The following is a 16,308-nucleotide window of genomic DNA, read 5'->3' as shown; positions in this document are numbered from 1 at the left end:
ACAGACCTGGTCCAACTTATTCGGGGCTCAACTCTCAGAGGAGTTCACATGTAAGATTAGGGTGGTTGTGAGATAATCTAAATGGAGGGATACTAATACCAGTCACTTTCTATGGTTAGATCATTCCCCTTTTATCCCTGACGTTCTGTATCACTGCCTTCCATTGCAGGAAGCTGGGGCCTATTCAACGAGTTAACCCCAGGTCATTGATGAACCAATGAGGTTTCAGAGGGAACTTGAGTATTTTATTATTTATTTATTTATTATTTATTAATTAAATTTTGAGTAACTTGAGAATGAAGCTCTGGTACATCGTTCCACTGAGGTCCTAGTCAAAACTTGGAACAAGCTCAGTTATCTGGGAAGATTTGAAGTGCTTGATCCTGAGGAAATGGGCAGAGTCCTTGCTGCTGTGTGTTCGGGACCTATGTCTCCTGTTTGACCAAGCCCTCCTAGGTACTGTAGTGGCATATAGTTGGGCCCAAGCTGTGGTTAGTGATTCATTGCAGGAGGGGTGGTCTTGCCTGTCTTGAAAAGGGCAGGAGTAGGTCCCTTCTCAAACGGACATCCTTGGACCCCATAAAGTTTCATTCGCTCTCCAAATTTCTGTTTTTAGGAATAATTGTTGTGAGTGTATTAGGCCCTCCCTGGATCCTTTTCCTCAGGGTTCAGGCCAGGTTACATTATGACATGACATTGGTCTCTATATTCTTGAAAATAAAGATTTGTTGGAAATCAGTCTTTCTCATGCTGGAAATATTTGTTTAAAAATATTATCGAGCCACCCAGCTCTGGGTAGTTCCCAATCAAAAATTTTAAAAATTAAAAGAGATAAAATCATTTTAAAATCTAAATACTCAAAAAGTTAAAACATAAAACATTGAAAACAACAAAAACCTGGCACTAATGAATGCTAAAATGCCATCATCTAAATTCCCAGCGCTTGTGGGAAAAGCCAGGTCTTTAAAGCTTACCCTATCTGACCTGCTAGGATAGGTGGGTGTGCTTAGGGAAAAACAATCTGCAGGTAGCCTGGCCCCGTGCCATTTAAAGCTGATGATGAGCACCTTGAATTGTAGTGGAAGCAAACTGCCAGTGCAGGTGTTACATGGACAAATCTAGGGGCCCCTCATTACTGTACTTGTTACTGCATTCTGGACCTGTTGAGCTTTCTGTGTAAACTGCGTTCAATGGCAGTCCCATGTAGAAAACATTGCGGTAATCCAGATAGGAGATGACCAAGGCATGAGTGACCATAGTCCAGGAATGGGCCCATCTGGCACACCAAACCTGTGCAAAGGTCTCCCTAGGCACAGCTGCCATCTGCTCTAGTAGGAGCCATGAGCCCAGGAGGACCTCCGGGGTTGAGCATTAAATGCGCACCAGCTCAATCCAGGAAAGTGCCACCCTGTCCAGAGTCAATGATGAAATATCTGATCCTGGAGTGCCATTCCATCTTGCAGGGTTAAGTTGAAGCCAGTTCCTCAGCATCCAGACTCATAACAGCCTCTGGGCACTTGACCAGCACCACCACCACACCACTTGTGTGGCTAGGGGTGGAGATACATAATTGTGTATACTGATGATACCAAACCCCGTAATGACAGATGTCCTGTTCTAGTGATTGCATGTGGGTGTTAAAAAAGGATTGGTGAGAGGCTTGAGCCCAAGGCACCTTCCCATTGCAGCGCCCTAACGCTTGACCCTTCCTCTCCTAACACCACCAACTGGAACCAGTCATGGAGGAAGGAGAACCGCTGTAACATAGTGCTTCCCACTTCCAACCCACAAGCTAGTCCACAAGGGTACCATGGTCAATGGTACTGAAAGCCGTCCTGAGGCCTCCAAAGGTTCTCAGATGTGGCCAATGTTGTTTCAGTGCTGTGCCCTGGCATGGATCCAGACTGAAAAAAAGTCGCTAAACTGCTTCATCCAGTGCCCTCTGTAAAAGCCATCAATTTCTCATCAGACTGTCTTGATATGTAAGAGCCATGGTGGCGCAGTGGTTAGAATGCAGTACTGCAGGCTACTTCTGCTGACTGCTGACTGCCAGCAGTTTGGCAGTTCGAGTCTCACCGGCTCAAGGTTGACTCAGCCTTCCATCCTTCTGAGGTTGGTAAAATGAGGACCCAGATTGTTGGCAATATGCTGACTCTGTACAACGCTTAGAGAGAGCTGTGCAGCACTGTGAAGCATGTCTAAGTGCTATTGCTACTGCTATTCTCTAGCTAGTTAAAAAAAAATAGAACCATGCCCATACGCCTGGCTCAATTCCTGGTGAGAACATGGGAGTTTTCTTCACAGCAAAGTGGAAGTGATTGTCCATTGCTACTTTCTAGGATATTTTTTTCAACGTCCTAACAACTCTGGTCATTCCTGATGGTTCCCCATCTATGTACTAACTCGAACTGACATTATTTTTAAGGCCATTTAACAATGGAGGCTATTTAATTTCATGCAGGAAAAAAAGCATTAGCTCTTCTGACAGCCTGAACAAATTGGAAAACATTGTTTTTGATTATTTTTATTCTCGAGAGGAAAGTGTTCAACCAAATTGTTTAAAAATTAAGATTAAGAAAGTATCTTTCATCAAATTGCTAATCCACTGGACATTATTGAATTTTGCTGATACTTGCCATTGGTAGTCTTGTTAAACAGTGCATGAAATTACAGTGATGAAGAATACTGTTGCAATGCAAATCATGTTTAGTTTTGCAAAATAGTTATCATTCATCAACAGGCTGTATAAAGACGGTTTTTAAAAACACTTCTTGTTCTGAAATAATAACATTAAATAATTATTTTAATAGTTTCTGAATACCGAAGTATTTTTGCTATTATATTGAGACCTACATACAACAATACTGAGCTAAGATTAGCAAAAGGTAATATAGGTATCAGATGCTATATCTTAGTGTTAAATGTCAGATGTTGGTGTTAAATCTGAAAACTTCAATTGAACATAATAAAATTAACAAAAGCACAGAAGGGAGTCCAGCTGTATACTATACTTTAGTCTTGGTGATTGCCATCCATAGCAGAGACTAGCAACACAGGTGCTCTGTTTTATGAACAGCAGCTGTTTGCCATTTTATTCATGTGAACAATATGGCAAACCAGATTTGCGTGTGCTGGTTGGGATGATGGGTTTTTGCAGTCTTGACACTGTGTGTGTGTGTGTGCTTGCACGCATACCATACTTAAAGATTATTTTTAAAGACACAAACATGAGGCATTTTTTTGATAAGCTTTATTTATTAAAAGTTTTTATAGATATATATCATAGGCATTTTTAAAGAGTTCAATTCAGGTGAGGATAAATAATTGGAAAAGTTCACGTGCACATATATATATATATATATATACCCTTCTCTCCATAGTGCATAACTATGGAGCTCTGGTGCAAAACTAATAGCTTCGGCTACATTTCACCCTGAACATCAGCCCTCTATGCTACTTCACCACATAGCACTGGCTGCTGAAATTTACTTAGCTCCGCTTGTGCCTGCAGAAAATGGAGCCCTAAAGAGGACCTTCCAAAGATACCCATTCCCAGAATCCAATTTCTCTTTTCAGAATATTTTAACTACAGAGATGGGCAATATGATGTCCTCCAGATTTATGGATCACAACTTCTCACAATCCTTTTTGTCCATCATATCAGGTTAGAATAATATGAACTGCAGTCCTGGTAGGTATTAAATTGCCTATAGCCAACTTAGGTAATAAAAAGTGGTAAGTACTGCCCTTTCAGTCTTTAAAAGAGAACAGAACCAAGAGAAGCATATGGCTTATTTTCAGAGATAGCATCTTTTTTTTAAGGGCCTCCCATTTCCAGTTATTGTTCCTTTGCTGGGGGAGGTTACATCAGATGTGTCAAGCCTATTGTACAGGTTACACATTTTTTTTGTTATGTTTACCCCAAAACTGCAGAAATCCATGCAGCTTCTTTTCTTGTTTAGCTCTTGGAAGCTAACAGTTTTGGGAGAGAAAGGCACCATCATTTTTGTTTTAAAGTTTATTAACAATTTCCTGCACAATTTCATGGCTGTGTAGAAATATTCTGCTGTTCTGTTCTCTAAGGCATGGGGCTGCTGGTATCAGAAGGAATGATTTCATGGCATTTTCTATGGAATGATGTATCATGATAATCTCAAAATTGCCCAGATGCAGCAGTAACATATGCAGCAGTATAATAGCATCTTCTTGGCCTAAAATACGGATTGAAATGGCATAATTTTAAAGGGTATCATTGGAATGATTAAGTATTGTGGCAACAACTGTTGGCTTAACATTCACTAGGTATTCAAAATAAGTCTTTAACATTTCTTGAAAATAAGAAAGCAAAGTAACATAATTATCCCTGACAGCATCTTCATATTGAAACGATCCATGCATTTTTCTATGAACAATAGGAACCTTTCCCCCTAGAATATTCAAGAATATTTTTGTTAATCCCTACCAGATGAAAGTACACAGAAATAGGCTTTAGTTTCTCAAAAATTTCTACAAATATAAAGTTGACAATCTGAGAGAAAAATATCTGCTTTCTGAAATTGTACGTATCTAAAATATCCATATAAAAGGTAAATATTTTAACTATAAAAATATATCTGAGACCAATTCCAGCAGGATTACTTCTTTATAAAAATCAGATTTATTTTAACAAATTACTACTAGGTTTACGAATATAGTCTTGAAATTATGTACTTCAATGTCTCTCTGTGTGCATTATCTTTGGTTTGTAATTTTGGTTTCTTTGTGGCATAAAATGGGCAGAGCTAAGGATCTTGGCATTTGCTCGTTGTATGCCAGAAACGGCATCTTCAAATAGCATACATGATGCACATTCACTTGAATTCATCTTTCAGACACGTTTCTTACCTGTGACTAAATGCATAGGCAAAAAGTCAAGGTATTCTCCAGTAGCATTTGTTCAGTTGTATAAAGCGTCAAAAAAATTGGAATAACTATGATTGGTATATATTTCATGTCTTCAGGTGCCTCCAAACACAAGGAATCCATTGCTTTTATCAATACTGATAAACAGCACATTAAAAAATTAAATTGTCTGCCTTTGAAATCATATGCATGGTCTCAAGAAATTATAGTGCAGCTTAGAATTTCCAATCTGAAGGAAAAATATGTATACAAAACTGAAAAGCCTTCTTATATGAGGACTGTTCCAGGTATACAAAAAATACAGAGGTGACCTTGTGCACAAATATGACAAAAGTAAATAGAAACCACACAACTGGGAACTCTGAATGCATGGATTTGAAGCTTACGGACTCTGCATAAACCAAAACATATGAATGCTCATTGCAGATGTGCAGTTCATTGCTTGTCAATTTACATGCACAGATCTAGTATGATGGGTTAAAGAATAAACATGAATATACCCTGATTAAACATGTTAATAGATCTTTACAGCTGATGGCAGTCTTAGCTTCTCTGCAATTTAACTGCAATCAAAAGTTAACAAGCATTTAAAATTAAACTACAGCTCATGAAATTCAATAGCTCGATTGACAGAAGGTACGTGTCCATATTTAATCAAGATTCCAGTTGTGCCAGAGGAATGCTTCTTCACACCATTTCATGCTTTCTTTTGGTACTCTGCCATGCAACAATTTCAAATAATATTTTAAGAGTCTTTAAGTTGTAGAATTTGAAGAGATTTTTGACCTTTCATTTTAATTTTTTAAAAATCAAATCCCCCTGATATTCGTGAAAAAGCTTCTACCTTCTTTTCTTACACGCTTTTATGGCAATAAAGATCTTTTAAAGTTTTTAGTTCTTCAATTAAAGTTTTGTTCTGGTTTTCAAGGACTGCAACTCGATTTTCAAGGCATTTAACATATTCTTTTTTCTTTCTACGGCATTCTCGAGCAGCTTCTCTGAAATCCAAAAGCAAAAATATGTTAATTACGATACAAAACTTAAAATATTTTACAAACATCCCATTTTTGCTTAGAGAAGATGATGGCCATTAACTTTTTTTTTCTTTAGATGATGACCAGGATATTTCCCTTGCCAGGTAAGTATAGTTTAGTCATTCTAGAGTGCTCTGTATTGTGATAAGACATGGTCTGCCATGTACTAACCTTTATGCTCCCCTAAATCCATCTTATGCTCCTATCCCTCCCTTTAGATTCCTTTTTGTTTTATGTATATACTTTTATTCTATACCTTTTAGCTTTTTATTATTTTGTAGCCTTTGATGAATTTTTTGTGTTTTTAATTGACAGTACCCTTCCCTCCTAATGCTGATATGGCTATAATAAAAATCTGATTTAATTCTTTTAACTAAATTTTGAAATAAATGCTGAGTATTTTTCAATATTTTATACTAAATAAAATCAATTGTCAAGACTGTCTACAGTTAAATTAGTCCAAGAAAAAGCAAGGTACTGCAACTATGTATAAATATGCTCTAATACTAAGGAACAAAATAACTGTATGTCCACTGAATATAGCCTCAAACCCACATAAGGATAGTCTGAAAATATTTTTTTTTTAAAAAAAGGATAGTCTGAAGCCTATTTAGGATTTTACTTCAGAAATTTGACACATTAAAAAGCACAGAGTAAAGTTCAAATGATCCATCAGTATACGGTATACAATGCGTTAAGCAATAGCCTTCATACTTTTGTATATTTATACAAAGTCAGCTTATTGCCCCCACAAACTGGGTCCTCATTTCACCTACCTTAGAAAGGATGGAAGGCTGAGTCAACCTTGAGCCTTGGAGAGATTCGAACCAGCAGAAAATTGCAGGCAGCTGTGTTAATAACAGGGTACGTAGACCACTGTACTATCAAGGCTCTTGATGGAATGTTTCACAATAATTTTTCATTATGAAGAACAAGTGAAAAAGCTAAGGCTCCTAGGGGGATGCTTTAAATTTATTTTTCAAGAATCTTGTTTTCTTACTTATTTATTAAAAACAAAATTCTTTTCTCCTTATTTCTTGAAATAAGGCATTTTTAAATGAAGGTATTTCCCACTCCAAAATAAAATTAAATCGGGGGGGGGGGGGGAAGCAGGCAATATAAACAAGCATTTAGTTAGAAGGGAATAATATTCCTTAGGCAAGATAAAAGGCTGAAACCTAATGGTAATCTCTGTACATAAGATCTCTTTTCAGAACATAAGTGGAAAGTAAATACCTATTTTTCATCAGCCTTATTTCTCGTTTCAGTTGGGGATCATCTGTTTTGGTTGACTGAGATGTCAAGGACACAGGCGTTGTCATCACAACTGTTTGTGGAAGGGAAGTGGTGGTGGGTGTCCTGCGTAATTGGTAGGCCTGCATATCTCCAGATGCAGCTGTTAAGGAATCAGAGTAGAGCACACGATAAAGCAGTGATTCTTAAACACTGAAATACTGCTACTCCCACCTTCCAAATAAAACTAATGATTCCACTAGGTTTAGGGTTGGGCAAGAAATAAATATACCATATTTAGTGGTGGTTTTTGAGAATAAAGGCAAATGCTGACAAGGATGGACTCTGTATGTGGGAAGAGAAAGTGGAAAATTGCAAAACTTATGGAATTAATCAAAAAGTACGATTATATAATTGGTTAGGATTAATTGTTTAATGGTTCAGGCATTAGAGAGACTGTTCCCCACTAGTTAAGACTGCCTAAATGACAGAAAATAATACGCTTAACTTAATAGCAAATACCCATTTTCTACAATAACAGATTTTACTGCACCACCCATTCTAGGGGAAGAATTAAAAGCAGCTTTCTGTGGGAGGAGAAATTTTGAAAAAAGTAAGGTAGGAATAAAGAAGAGATCTTCTCCCCATTCTTTCTTGTAACTGCCTGGATAGGCTAGGTGGCCTGTCCCTGCTACAGGAAGCGGACCTTCATTGTAAGTCTAATACACTAACTTCTACAGTGAGACATACTAGAGACATTTCTGGGATTGAAGTTTTCAAGAGAAGGGTCCTGAGTTTTGCCAGAAACTCTTTTCAGTAGATCCTCTTCTTAGAGGAAATTTATATTGCAATAGCATTTAGATTTATATACTGCTTCACAGTGTTTTACAGCCCTCTCTAAGTGGTTTACAGAGTCAGCATATTTCTCCCCAACAATCTGGGTCCTCATCTTACCCACCTTGGAAGGATGGAAGGCTGAGTCAACCTTGGGCCTGGTGAGATTCGATTTGCCAAATTGCAGGCAGTCAGCAGAAGTAGCCTGCAGTATTGCCCTCTAATTACTGAGGCACCGCAGCTAATATAAATTAAGTTTGCAGTAATGAATAAATATGAACTCAGAAGGCCAGGTGACAAACCTACAAAGATCTCTCAAGGAAGTATTTGAAATTTGAATGAACTCTTTACATTCACCACTAAACATTCTCCTGAAGATTTTTCTCTGTCTGCTATAAACACTTTTGCACATGATTGGCATGGATTCCAACCTACAGAAGCCTCAGATGTTATTTTGATGAACACTGTATAATACCAGTCCATTTTGTAAGATAATAAAGAAAGGAGTTACAAGTACATAGAAATTATTGGGAGGGTGGGTGAGATTCTTCAAAAGCTTTCTCATCCTTTCCTTCTTTTTAACCTGGAAATAATGGTAACCAAATGGGAAGACTTTTCATGCAAAGGTGATGTTCCAGATCTGAACTTGAAGTCAGTTCACAGAGTAGTGCTCTGAACTGGGATTGTTGCTTCACTTATGAAAATCCAAGAAAACTCTTGATGAAAACGAACAAGTAAGCTTCTGGCATGTTTATCACAGTTTAAAAGATTTTTAGATGATTTCTGTCATGCACCTCAGTAATTTCCATTCTGCAGATTCAATGGCTAATAGAATTGTTCAGTGGTCTGAGGTTCAGGATGACATGCCAAGCTCCAGTTTTTACTCCCTTGAACAGAAATAGGGAGAATAGATTCTCCATTCTTTTATGCCAATGTCAACTAGGTGATATATTACCACCTTCATTCTATGGGGAAAGAAGGGGAAAGGCCACATGGGACATCTGTCAGTTTCAGAGGGAATGCCATCATACTGGACCTAGCTAGACCAGCTCCATCCCCAACATTTCTCATCCCCAATGTCCTCTGCTGACTGACATGGTCCATCACATAAGAGCTCCAAGTGGCCCCAATATGGTAATCTTATGTTCTTCCTTTGCCGTATCGGAAATGGGAAGCAGGAGATGCATGCATTTACCCTTAATAAATATCTCTTTGCAGGAGGGCATAGAGAGGGAAGCTCTCTGCTTCTGAACTCATCTGGTGCCTCTATCTCACCTGTTAATCAGCACTGGTGGAAAGGCCGCCTGAATGGTTTGTAGTCATCAGCAGTGGTCCTGGCAGTTACCAGGAATTTGTAGAGGAGGTCGTCCTCTGGAAGATACAACTACAATACCAAGGCTATCTGGTGTTTCCAACAACCAGCAGTTGGACGTTGGATGGATCGTCCCCATGATTTCCCTTCTGCTTCTGGCCTATTCACTGGGCTGAGCTACCTTCCCTGGTGCTCTCTTTGGCAGGAGAAAGCCTTGAAAGTCCCAGCACACGATTACTGTGCTTATCAACATGAAGCCCATTTCATTTAACCTCTGTGACATTCTCTTCTATTATTGCTGCTGCTGCTTTTCTTCCCAGCTTATTTGAAGCCAAAAGAAAAAAAAAATATCTACCTTGTCTTCAGAAGACAAGGTTAGGGTTAAAGGGAGGCTCTTCCTTCATCAGAGTGAGGATTTAACCCTTTCCTGCCAACCCTACATTCAGGTGACCAAAAAAAGACAAAGGAAAGAAAACAGCTAACCTGTATAGTCCTGGTCAGAAGGATGGCTGGCACAATTGGAACAAAGGAAAGCCAAAATTGGGAAAAGAGCTAAATTCTCTTAGACAAGTGGCAACGTAACAATTCTAAGCCCTTTTCTCAAAGCAACTGGGAGAATAGTATCTACTACAGATTGCCCTTCTTTCATTGTAGGAATACATCTTAGTTGCCAAAGCTAAATATTATGATCAATTTCTGCTAATAAGTTAAGGAAGGGATTTGGGAGTTGTACCAAAGCTTTAAGTGTACTGGAAATTGCCCAACCTTGCCATAAATGGACGTTTAATGAACTGGTAGTAATATTTATTTATTTATGTCCTGCCCATCCTCCTCCTATTTCTCCCACAACAACCCTGTGAGGTAGATTAGAGAGAGAGAGAGAGAGAGAGAGAGAGAGAGAGAGAGAGAGAGAGAGAGAGAGAGAGGGAGAGAGAGAGAGATTGATTGGTCCAAGGTCACCCAGCCGGCTTTCAGAGATTAATGGTTTGAATTATTTAAAGTGGATACTTACTTTGCACCACTACCTGATTACTTGGTACCAGTATCTGCTGGCCATCAGATGTCTGCACATACTGCAATAGCGGAGTCCCAGTAGCATTTGTGAAGGTCTGTAAGCCCTGCACACTCTCTGCACCTGGACTGCTCAGCTGTAACGGTCCATTTGGGGCAATGGCAACTTCAAAACCAGACAGAAGGGAAGAGGGAAGATGCTGAATAGTGCATAGCATAAGATAATCAATTATAAGCAAGAAAATTTCTTTTCTTTTGGGCAGTCCCATAGGAATATTCCATTAAATATAGTCTCTTGCCTAAAAACAGGTAATAAAGTAATCTTCGACTGACAAGTACATTTAAAAACATTTTCTCAAAGCTGGCTTGTTGGATTACATGCTTTGAATGAATAAATATTTAGTATGAAAAAAAATTACGATTTTTAACTCATAATAAATAATGATTGAATTAAAAACATTTCCAAAATTATTGCTTTGTTTTTCTGATAATAAATAATTTGGGAAGGGATTGTAATTCTAAATTAGAATCATGGGTGCTGGCAAACTATCCAGTGTAGAAGTTTATTAATTAATACATACTATATTGACCAGTGCTGGTCTGATAAACAGGTGTAGTGACAGGCACTGAAGTGACAATAGCATTCGACTCATCTTTCCTATCCCTTGTGTCTTCAGAAGAAAGATCGTTCAAGATTTTTCTATAAAAAAGCAACACAATGTATCAGATATATAATGCTGGAAGAAACAAAAACCATGCTGAATAAATAGCTACATTATTATTATATTGATTATTACGATATGTACAATTTTAGGCACAGTTTCTTTTTTTCACATTCAAGAGAAGCAGCGCCCAATATTTTGTGGCCTTATAAGACTAAAAACTTTTCATTAAAATGATTGCTAGAGATGCATATTTTTGAATTCTTTTGCCTTGAATATGTAAGGTACAATAAATGTAATAAAAAGATTGAAGGTGGATATTCTATAAAAGACAGCATTTGCTTGGGAAGCAGTATTAAAACCTAGATTCCATGAAAATATCCTAACAGATAGCTGGAAAAGTCTAAGTAGCCTCAGAAGCAGACTGAAGTTCTTGCACAAGCTCACAGGCAAACTTGGTAGTTGTGAGATACTGCTGTATAGTGCTGTTATTGCATACCCCTCATCTTTTCCAGAGAACTTAAAGAGCAACCATGAGGGAGGGCATGGCTTCCCTAAGTTTATCATCACAATAGTCCTGAGCCAGGTAGAGCTCAGAGAGAGAAGGGCCTGACAAAACTCACCCAGTGGACACAGAAGTTGGGTTTTCTTGACACACATCTAACAATTTACTATATTACACTGACTCCCTGAAATTCATGTTTTATACACAAAACAAATAGGCAAACTGTAGCTGTTGGCTCCAGAAAATACAGGATCCTTAACCAGTAGCTTATATACCGCTTCACAGTGCTTTACAGCCCTCTCTTAAGTAGTTTACAGAGTCAGCATATTGCCCCCATCAATATGGGTCCTCATTTTACTGCCCTTGGAAGGATGGAAGGCTGTCAACCTTGAGCCAGTTAGGACTGAACTCCTGGCAGTCAGCAGAATTAGCCTGCAATACTGCATTCTAATCACTGTGCCATCATGCCACCAATTAGCCAGAACATCAGCTAGCAATCTATGTGGCTCTCAGACATTAAAATATTTCCCTCACATGATTTAGGTCTTCACAGAATGAAACAAACATTTGGAGTGAATGAATGTTTGGTTCTAAACATGGTTTTTTATATTTTCAACCAACCAAACCTTGAACAGTCTGCAAGGACAGCACCATATATAGCATATTACTATAATATAAGTGGGAGGCGATGACATGGTAAATGACTAAGATGGTTCTGGGTTCCCCCCCCCCCAAAAAAAAAGGCCACAACAATCACATAAGATAACACTGATGAAGTTCATTCTCAATCCCTGTAGTAATATGGCCAGCTAGAGAAAAAGTTCCAGCAGTGGGAAGAGATCCAGAAGAAAATCCCTTCTCTTCTACATTATCTGCTTATTTGCTTTCCATCACAAACACATATTCAAAACAAGATTTAGAAAATGGAACATGAAGAATAGCAGTCTTGTTTTTTTTCCTTTTTGGAATATCTAAGTCAGAGTTTTGATATGAGTTTCTCAGAGGCTTCAATGTAAATGCTGAAGGACGGAAATAAAATCTAACTCCATAATGCACTATACTTAAGCTTACTATTCAGGAAAAGTTCTAGAGAAATTTGCAATGTTCAATACTCAGAATGGCACCTATTGCATTTTCCTACTGTAGAACAAAGATTATTGTGCAAAAGAATTCATCTTCTATCAGGGACTTTTTTATCAGGAAGTACTACAATCTAGACTTGTACAAAGACTGTCACCTTGAAATGTTCTAACCTCAAAATAGTTGAAAGTTCTGAACATGAAACAAAACAATGTGTTTTGAAAGTTTTGCTGAAACCATGAAAGAAAAACACTGCATAGAGTTTTATTGACTATTCCAAACACTGCAGCTGGGCTATTCTTACATCCTGTGGCTGGGCTGCTTTTTTCAAACCTTTCTCAGCCTTTCTAGAAGCAGGGAACAAAAAGTGTTGTTAATGCCACTAAGGCTGTATAATTTAAGAACTACTATTACAATGGTGATTTAGTTAGTTTGATGGTTGTTAGGTTTGACATTCTTATGCTATTTTATAATATTAATATGCATGCAGTTAAGAAACACTAGAAGTCTTTTAATAACTTTATTTCTTTTGTCGCCAGCAGTTACTCCTCTGCAAACATCTGGAAAGAACCACAACACAGAACTTTTGTTACATTTAGGGCTGCAAAGTTGCAAAAAATAAAAATGCCTACAGAATGTTGGCCAAGATTTTTAAAAATCAAATTGTTAAGAAAACTTAATAGGGAAGCAACTGTCAAAAATAAGTGACACTGGTGGATTCATTTAAATATAAATAATAATCAGAAGAGTTTTTAAATGTTTGCAAATATCTTAAATATCTGGCAAATAATTGATTTTGTGGAGCTGTGAAAGGAGTTGATTTTAAACACTAATTTAAAGAAACTTATTGGTTCTTTCTATTGAGAGGCTTCTTAAAAAAATTGACACTATCTAATCAGTCTTTTGCAGTTAGTGAAATTGATGTGCTCGTAATTTCCTAAGGGAATTTATCCATTCCAAAAATTATTTTAAAACTATGTCCTGGCCATTTCTTGTTGCCATTTGGCTAGGATAGATGAGGCCAAAAGAATTGGTATTCTTCCATGTTTTTGTCCAAAGAATCCAAATTTGCCAGGAAATATTATTTTCCATAATAATTCTAGTACAGATCTGAGAAGAAATTATATTTTGGTATAAAAGAGAGACCTGTAAGATGGACGGCGTGCTAAGAGACCTCTTGCTTTTTGGGAAGAGTCCATGCTATCCGAAGAATCTTGTGAATCCTCATTCTCTGATAATGACACCTGAAAGAAATCAACTGTCATTTTGTTGAATGTTATATGAGACAATATGATGTACCATTTCTTCTATGTCAGGTATAACCATTAAAATTTAAGAAATGACAGCAGCTTTTCAAAAACTTACAGAAAAAAAAATTCTATGATTAGGGTAAATAAATGTATTCAAAAAAAGTGTTATTTGTTTTTTAAACTAGAAACTGGACTGTAAAATATTTATGGATTCCAATCACTTTATGTGTAGATCCAAAGGAAAAAAGATTGGAGCTGTCTCATGTTGATCAAACAAACAAACAAAAAAGATTTAAAACAAATTACAGTTATATTGCAATACAGTATTAGCATTTAAAGAAGGTACAATTATTTTCCCCAATAATTTTATTAAAGATTATAATAAACAAGTAAAATGTATACAACTATGTAATAAAGAAATTAAAAAGTGCATAAAAAGGAAAAAATAAAAAGAAAGCTCCCCTTTCATCCACAGCAAGTATAATCAGTATTAAGAACTTATCACTATCTCTTAAAGTAAAATCAAAGATCTCTTCATTCCATATATCACCCTAGTTTTTATAAACTCATCTCTAAAAATTCATCTCTCCCTATTAAATGACAAGCATCCAGTAAGGATTATCAGAAATAACTTCATAAATATTACAAATTGTATCTATTTCACCCAATCTGAATCCTTCCTTTTCCCTTTAAACAAATCCCCATTTTCTCTCTTCAAATAATCAAAATTCAGTCCTACTCAAAAAACAATTAAAACATTGTCAGAAATAACCATTGTCAAGAAGCCATCAAGCATCCCCCCAAATAACAAACCCATTATTTTAATCTTGGTCAAATAAATAAATTTTGTATTTTTTTCTTTCTGCAAATAATCTTTAAATTCTTCAATGAAAGTTCTAGCACCTGCCTTCATATATCTCCTCTTATTTCAAAATTCTTGTTTTCATTTTTATCAAGTCCCCTTTGTACTTCCAATATAGCAACTCCTGTAAAACCTTCTTGTAAATTCAATATAAGGAAACAATCCAGATCACTCATCTGGTTTGTTATTAGTACTTTTTCAATTATTGAACCATTATCTTTTACTTATAAATCCATTTTTTCCATCTTCTTGTAAGCTGTAATTTTTAATTCAACTTGTAAATCAGTTTCAGTTCAATTTTTAAATAATTTTATTAATTTTCTAAAAATATTTTATATATATTATGGAGTTAAGGTGGCAAAAAATTGGAAAGAGGAATTTGCAAGAGAATAAAAAAAGAAAAAAATAGGAGGATAACTTTCAGTTTTCCTCAATACAATTACAAATATAAAATACATTAATCTCTTGATATAAAATTCAATAATATAATATTATTAATATAATAATATAATCAACAATTATAATCATCAGATCCCAAAATTAATATAGCATTTCTTTGAATTTCCAGAAAAAAGTCCAAAAGTGATTTTACACAGAAACAAAGTTAGACAAAAACTTTTCTTTAATCAAGGTGGTTAATTTCGCCAGCCAGTTCCATTAACTTCACTATCCATTCTTCCATTGGGGCAATTTGTAAGTCTTTCCATCTCTGTGCAAGTCTTGCGGCAGTTATCATATATAAAAACAAAGTCCCATGTTTTTTTTCTCCCAATGCTTATCCATCAAACCTAAAAGAAAAATCTCTGGTTTCAATTGTACATTTGTTTTAAAAATTTTGTGGATTAAAGTACATATTTATTCCAATAACTCTTAACCTTCTTACATGTTCAAAGGTGATAAAAGGTACCTTCGGAGTGATTATGTTTCCAACATATGTTTGACCCACCATTATACATCTTTGATATTTATTAGGTGTTGTTGTTGATCAGTCACTAAGTTGTGTCCAACTCTTCATGATTCTATGGACCATAGCATGACAGGCCCTCCCCTGTCCTCCTCTATATCCCAGAGTTTGTCCAAATTCATATTCATTGCATCAATGAATCTATCTAACCGTCTCATCCTCTGCCGTCTCCTCTTCTCATTAGGTGGACAAAGCATTTGATCTTATATTGTTATAAATCAACCAACCAATAAATAAATGTTCACTTTTATAAATAATGCAATAAACCATCAATTGCTTATATAGACTTCTGTTATTTAAGTTTTATTTCTGTACTACTGCAATATATATACATGAAACTTGTCCATAAACTCACCAGAATTCAAGCTTGACTCAAGGGGAACTTTTTTTTTTTTATATGAAATGTATAAATACAAACTTTTAGTAAAAGCTGAAAATAGTTACATATGGATATGAACAATGTACCTGTACTGATTGTCCTTGTGGTGAGTGAATCACAGAGGAGGTCTGAGCTGTATGAATGACTCCCTGGACATGATCTCCAGACAAATGTACCACTGTTAGTGGAGTTGGACCTCTAAGAGACATCTAAGAGAAAGAAGTAGTTTAGTATCCATATTCACGATCAATGGAATGGAAAGTATAGTTAATAAATAAAC

The 16,308-nt window shown here is 36.4% G+C and overlaps 1 protein-coding gene across 3 annotated transcripts in view; it reads right to left on the bottom strand.

Moving 5' to 3' along the window:
* Positions 1 to 3,235: 3,235 nt before the first annotated feature.
* The window catches only part of ATF1 (activating transcription factor 1), a 30,095-nt gene continuing 17,022 nt past the window's right edge, over positions 3,236 to 16,308 (bottom strand). For all 3 annotated transcript variants that reach the window (XM_034412439.3, XM_034412440.3, XM_087886931.1), the window contains 6 exons: positions 16,115 to 16,237; positions 13,720 to 13,817; positions 10,908 to 11,026; positions 10,328 to 10,492; positions 7,173 to 7,332; positions 3,236 to 5,900 (listed from right to left, as the gene is read on the bottom strand). In XM_034412439.3, the coding sequence (XP_034268330.1) occupies positions 5,756 to 5,900; positions 7,173 to 7,332; positions 10,328 to 10,492; positions 10,908 to 11,026; positions 13,720 to 13,817; positions 16,115 to 16,237 (810 nt within the window). In that variant the 3' untranslated portion in view covers positions 3,236 to 5,755. The remainder of the gene's footprint in view (positions 5,901 to 7,172; positions 7,333 to 10,327; positions 10,493 to 10,907; positions 11,027 to 13,719; positions 13,818 to 16,114; positions 16,238 to 16,308) is intronic.

This window comes from Pantherophis guttatus, chromosome 2 (genome assembly GCF_059756535.1).
Source record: "Pantherophis guttatus breed Tessera chromosome 2, ASM5975653v1, whole genome shotgun sequence".
In the NCBI taxonomy this organism is placed as follows: domain Eukaryota; kingdom Metazoa; phylum Chordata; class Lepidosauria; order Squamata; family Colubridae; genus Pantherophis; species Pantherophis guttatus.
The sequence above is the reverse complement of the archived record's forward strand: the minus strand, read 5'-3'. Positions and strand labels throughout refer to the sequence as shown.